At 53.3% G+C, this 6,000-nt stretch overlaps 1 protein-coding gene across 3 annotated transcripts in view; it reads left to right on the top strand.

The window, feature by feature from the left end:
* Positions 1-939: 939 nt before the first annotated feature.
* KSR1 (kinase suppressor of ras 1) overlaps positions 940-6,000 on the top strand; it is a 49,733-nt gene continuing 44,672 nt past the window's right edge. For all 3 annotated transcript variants that reach the window (XM_038157738.1, XM_038157737.1, XM_038157739.1), the window contains exon 1: positions 940-1,164. In XM_038157738.1, the coding sequence (XP_038013666.1) occupies positions 940-1,164 (225 nt within the window). The remainder of the gene's footprint in view (positions 1,165-6,000) is intronic.

The following is a 6,000-nucleotide window of genomic DNA, read 5'->3' as shown; positions in this document are numbered from 1 at the left end:
GCCTCTCTGGATCCCTCATGTCAGATGGACAGTCCCAATTCGAATAATTGGGAGATGAGTTGTTCCTGCACTGACAGCTCCAGCTCTGTGCAAGTCCATCAGACAGGCTGGATATGAAACCGAATGTAATGCAGTTACCTGGACTATTTTTCTCACATCTCCACTGTGAAAACTGAAACCACCGCAATTCCACAAGGACATCATGAAGTTCCGTCGTAGTCATGATAGGGATGAACCCACACACCTATCGCAAAGCTTATACTCACTAAAACATGTTTACCCTAATGCCCGCTCACACCTCCCCGGGGCTGGGCAGGCCGCCCTTGCCCCGGCCCTGCTTCCTCCAGGGGCGCGGAGGGGAGCGGAGCCGACCGCGGCCTCCTCGGAGCGAGCTGCGAGCCCTGGCATCCCTGAGGGGAGGCTGAGGGGAGGCTGAGGCGGCCGCGGAGAGGGGAGAGACACGGCGAAGCGGGAACTGAGGGCTGAGGGACACGCTGAGGGGTGGGAGACACGCTGAAGGGTGAGGGACGCGCTGAGGAGTGGGGGACGCGCTGAGGGGTGAGGCGGGAACTGAGGGCTGAGGGACACGCTGAGGGGTGGGAGACACGCTGAGGGGTGGGGGACACGCTGAGGGATGAGGCGGGAAATGAAGGCTGAAGGGCGCGCTGAGGGGCGAGGGACGCGCTGAGGGGTGAGGCGGGCGCTGAGGGGAGCGCCCCGGGGCGGCGGCGGGCGCTGAGGGCGGCGGCGGGGGCGGAGCGGGCGCGCTTGCGGAGCCCGGCGGCCGCGCATGTACCGCGCGGTGATTGCCCGGAGAGCGCAGCGGGGCGGGCCGAGCCGGGCCGGGCCGCCTCCCGCCCGCCTCCCTCCCTCCTTTCCTCCCTCCCTCCGCCGCTCCCCCGCCGCCGCCTCGCCTCCCGGCCTCCCTGATGCCGAGGGATGGATAGAGCGGCTGCCCTGCGAGCCGCCGGCATGCTGGAGAGGAAGGAGCGGAGCGGCGGCGAGGCGGCGGGGCCGCGGGGCTTGCCGGCCGTGCGGAGCACGCTGCAGCAGTGCGGGCTGCTGCAGGACCTCATCGACATCTCGCTCTCCAACCTGCGCGGGCTCCGCACCAAGTGTGCCGCTTCCAACGACCTCACGCAGCAGGAGATCCGCACGCTGGAGGTACGGCGCGGGCTGGCAGCCGCGGGCGCCGCAGCGGGGCCGCGCTGCCGCCTCTGCCCCGCACGGCCGGGGCTGCGGCCGGGGCCTGCCGCTGCCCGCCGCCCTGTCCCCTCGGCACCGCGGCCGCGCCGCGCCCGCTCCTTCTCCCGCGGGCCGAGCGCTGGCGGCGGGGACAGCGGCGCCCCGGCCCCGCCGCGGAGCTGTCAGCGGGCTCGGCGCTCCCGGCGCGGGGCCCGCCGCCCGGGGAAGCCGCGGGGCGCAGCGCGGTGCCGGCGGAGCGCGGACAGGTGCGGGGCAGCCCCTCGGGTGCCCCGGGCTGTCGGGCGGGTGCGCGGCAGCTCCGTGCGGCAGCGTGCGGCCGCCCCGCCGCGCCCCGGGGCCTGTGCCGGGCTCCCGTGTCCCTGTGCAGCGGGATGCGATGCGAGGCGCGGTGCAAAGGTGACTCGAGGCTCGCTGGCAGGAGGTGTGTCCCCACACCGCTGTCCTGGCGCGCTCGGAAAGCTCCCCTTTGCCTCAGGTCCTTGGTGTTTGCTCCTGATGCTTCCTGCCCTCTGCTCCAGGCCTGTCTCTCTATCCCTGGCTGAGTTTCACTGATCTAATCTGATCCTCCTTTTCCCTCTGTTGCTGTGGCTCAAACAGCATCATGGACTGGGCTGGAGAGATATTCTGCTCTTTAGAAAGATTATATGAAATTCTTCAAACACGAAACATGCACTGCTGTGATGCTCTCAGAGAAGAGCTGGATCTGTATAAAAGTCTGTATAAGTACATAGGAAAGGAAAGTAGATGTATTTTTCCTTAGTTAATTTGACCTTTAGAAACTTAAATAATGTTTCCTTTTACCTTCTGTGCAGGTAGTTTTGCTCTAAGCAAGCAGTCCTCTCCCGTTCCCTTCTCTGATTTAAGTTTGATGTAAATGCTAATGCTCCTCTTCTCTACCTGGTACTGGAGACAGTGGAGCTGGATAGAGCGTTAGGCTCTTTAGGAAGAAAGGATCATCGTAACACTGTAACTGTAATAAACCTACATGCTGAAAAATCCATCACATGAGAAATGAAGGTTGGGAAGAAAACCATGAAACAATAGGTGGTAGGTAGCTTTTGGCACAGCCTCCTGGAAATCTATCATTCTTCCTTTATTCTTCGTCTGACTTTTTTTGTGGTTTTGGTTGGTTGGTTGGTTTGTTTTGTGGGGTGTTTTGTTTTGGTTGGTGATTTTTCCCCCAAAATTTTTAGTACTCTTCTTCCTCCTGTCACCTCTAAAAAGCATCCAAAAGGCTATTCTTTGTGAAACAATATTTCTATAGCCTTTTGGCAGCCTTACTTGAGGGCCTTTTCGATGCCCAAACGATGCCAATCAACATCATTTCGGAAAATGATCATCACTATTTTGCTTGTGGACCTGTTCTAAAAGAAAACCTTTTATTCACAAAGTATAAAGGCCTTTTATGATCTTGAGGCTCTTCTCAAAGCAACAAAAGCTGTTTCTAGTGATAGTTGTTGAGTGTGTGCACACAATCCTCTTCAGCATTTATCTGTTTAAACAAATGGGTGCCACAATCGCCAATGATCATAAAATTTCTGTTCAGAAGAAAATCTCTTTGATGTACAGTCCAATATGTGATTTCCCTGGGAGTCCAACCAAGTGCTGGATCTCTGCCCACACATGGAGCTGTGGGCATGGGTACAGACTCCATGTTCTTTACACTGTTGGGTTGCCTGTACCAAAATACATGTCGGGCATAGCCCGAGTCTTGTGCTTGACTGTGCCAGGCTGCAGTCACAGAGCCAGACTGCAGGAGCTCAGGGTCTGTGTTTGCTTCCCCGAGCTGTTGTTGCTTGCGGTGCCCCTAAGGGAGGTGGGCCCAGAGCTGTGTCAGGTACCAGGTGGAGTTCCTGTGCCCTGATTCCTGTGCCAGCAGTGCCACTGTGGCCGTGTGCCTCTGCCTGTGGGGTCATGCCAGCACAGACATGAGCTCTGGTCCTGGAGGGAGCTGGCTACTGGTGGGTGGACTCTGCAGGCAGCTTCTGAAGAGCCTAGAGTGCAGCTGGGAGCTCAGAGATCTCCCGGGCCTGCTGTGCTTCCCTGGTGGCCTCCACAAGTCACCAAATGGCTCTGCAGGTCACGATTAGTGTCTACTGGTGGTGCAGTGCTGTGAGCCACATCTGCACTATACATCCACATCTGTACTATACACATTACTAGTCCTGAACTGGGAGCTTGTCTAGGCTGGGGCTGAGCTCTCACAGGGCTTTACTTCTGCAAAGACTTCAGAGGAAAAAGAATTGTGAAAACTTAGTTCCATTAATGTAACTGGTAAAGTGTGTGGCGATGTGTCGTCGCCAGGCAAAGAACACCAACCTAACCAAGGGCACTTGGGCTCAAGCTTAGCTCCCTCCCCACTTACTGCAATGCTTTAATTCCTTCCTCATTCTTCTTGCTTGTAAGGTGTTCTCAAAATAAAACACATGGTAGATAAGGATTTCAAACTGGACCTTGGCAGGTACAGATAAGCACTCACGGTGGCTCAGAAGAGTTCAGGGAAAACTGAGATACAGGAAGGAGAGGAAAGAAAGGGCTGTGGGAATTGCTTGCAAAGGATGTGTCGAGTGTAATGTGTTACATGAGCTGACCCTGTTTCAGGGTAGGAAGGCCATTTCTTAGAAGGGCAGGGATTTTCCCTGTAGTGGAAAGTAGGTTCTGTTAGTTTGGTTATTAGCAGACTGGGTTCTTTGATGCCACGAGGTCTGGTTTGGGTTTTTTTAAGTTTTATATCTTCTGCCCAATAAGTGCTTGAGAGTTTTTCTTTTTACCCAGTGCTGGTCTGTGCTTTCAGTTCTGTCCTAGCATGTTTACTCACTTCTCGAGTTGACTACAAAACTGAAATGGAAAATAATTGTAATTTTAACCCATATGTAAGAGAGCAAAAAAATGTCTGCCATGCAGTGAGCATCCAGTGTGTTTCCAAGCATCCTTGGAAAGAAATAGCTCTGTCAGTCTTTACCTCTGTCCTTACACTAATCCCTTGTATGACTCAAATTGGTTTTGCAAAGTTAGAAGCGTATTATTTTTAGCTGTATTTCTTTGTGAAGGCAGTATCTTTCTGGATTGATTTCCCTGGCTGGGAAACTGCTGGTGGGACTAGACATCTGTGGTGAAGCACATCCAGCTTCCAACCAGAGCTCAAGCCAGCCTGCTGGAGGTGAGCAGGAGAGCACAGTCGCAGGTGCTGGCAGCAGGAAAGGTTCCTGTGGTTTCTCAGCTGGAAACAGCTGGTTTGGTGAGCTGTGGGAATCCCCAGACTAAGTGGGACACCTTCCCCCAGCACCCCCAGTTTTGGCTGCAGTGAAGATGAGGGAGGAAGGCTGAACTGCGAGACCTGGAGTGGATTTAGACTGCAGATGTGTTTTCCTTCTAGCTGGGTTCTTGCCTCGGAAGAGCTGACTGCAGTGGCTCTGGCACGGCAGCTGCCTCCAAACTGGTTATGGTGGGAGTGTCGGGGTGAGGCAGTAGCACACATTCTGAGTTCTGCCTGCTCTTTGGGAAAACTGTCCTCCTGGCTCTCTGGCCAGACTAGATCCGTGATAGAGACACTCCTGGCCCTGTGTGCAAAGATCAATTTGGCTCCTTTCTTGGGAATGTCTTCTGTTCAACACCTTCAGCAAACAGAGCACCAGATCAGAAAGCCTGACTCCAGCTGGGCTGTCTCACAAATAAGTCAGTCTGCTCTCCACAAATCAGTTGTTCAGTGGCTGAATGGTACCTGTGGATTAAATCTGTTTGAACTTGCGTTGGCATTATCTCAATTCATTTGGCAATTTGTCTAGAAAAGGCTTATCTTACCAGGCAATCTCTGAACAGAAACAAACGATTTGAAAATGGGGGGAGGCATGAGAGAAGAGGAAGAAGGATTGTAATAGTCCACACTTGCAAACTGGAAATTGGGCATGTGGTATGCAAAAGGGAAGGACAACTGTGTTTGTAAATTGGAAGCAGTGGGAGTAGTGAATTTTTCAGGCCAAACTGCAACCTGTAGCCACATGTTTATGAGCTTTGTTCAGCTGAAAAGACTTCCTTTCCCAGCAGGTCTTATGTAAGAGAAGAAGAAAGTCTCTTACTTCATCTTACTTTTTGCATATATGCAACACATTTGTTTTTCTTAAAGTGTCTTTTGTTTTTTTAGGACTCTTTCTCCTTTGTTAAATTTGTGCACTTCTTGTACAAGATAGTCTTCAGCAGAGATTCTATTTCACTTGGAAGAAGGGAAGACCATATATTATTATCTAGTCTGCAGGCATCATCTTTCCTTTGTGACAGTTATGATCAGAATTTCCACATCATAATGGAATTTAGCACATCTCTTACCACTGATTTTATATAAACGTTGACACAAAAACTCAGCAGCAGGTTTTTTTTTCACTTACCTGGAGTGCCCGGGACAAGCTCTGGTGAGCAGGTTTTCAGCAGTATGAAGACAGGACAAGGGACTCTTCACTTTTGCCTTGTGTTGGATTCCATGGTGCGCTGATTGGGAAACAAGAAAGGAAGTGTCAGAGTAAGGCTCTGTGCTGCCTTTGCCTTTCTAGGGCTGCCTGTGCGGTCACTGGTAACACAGCATTACTGCTGCTCACCCTGCTGCAGCCCTGGAGCTGCAGGGCAGGAGCCCAGCACAGCCTGGCTGGGAGCTCTGTCTGTCTGTGCCTGCGCACAGCGACAGGAACGCACAGCCTGTGGTGCCACACAACTTCTAACACAGAACTGATCTAGTCAGGGAAGTAGCCAAGCTGAGCCCCAGCTGTGTCCAGCTGAACTCCTGCTTGTGACCGAGCTTGCTGA

The sequence above is a fragment of the Motacilla alba genome, chromosome 19 (genome assembly GCF_015832195.1).
Source record: "Motacilla alba alba isolate MOTALB_02 chromosome 19, Motacilla_alba_V1.0_pri, whole genome shotgun sequence".
In the NCBI taxonomy this organism is placed as follows: domain Eukaryota; kingdom Metazoa; phylum Chordata; class Aves; order Passeriformes; family Motacillidae; genus Motacilla; species Motacilla alba.
This window is presented reverse-complemented; position numbering and strand designations above follow the sequence as displayed.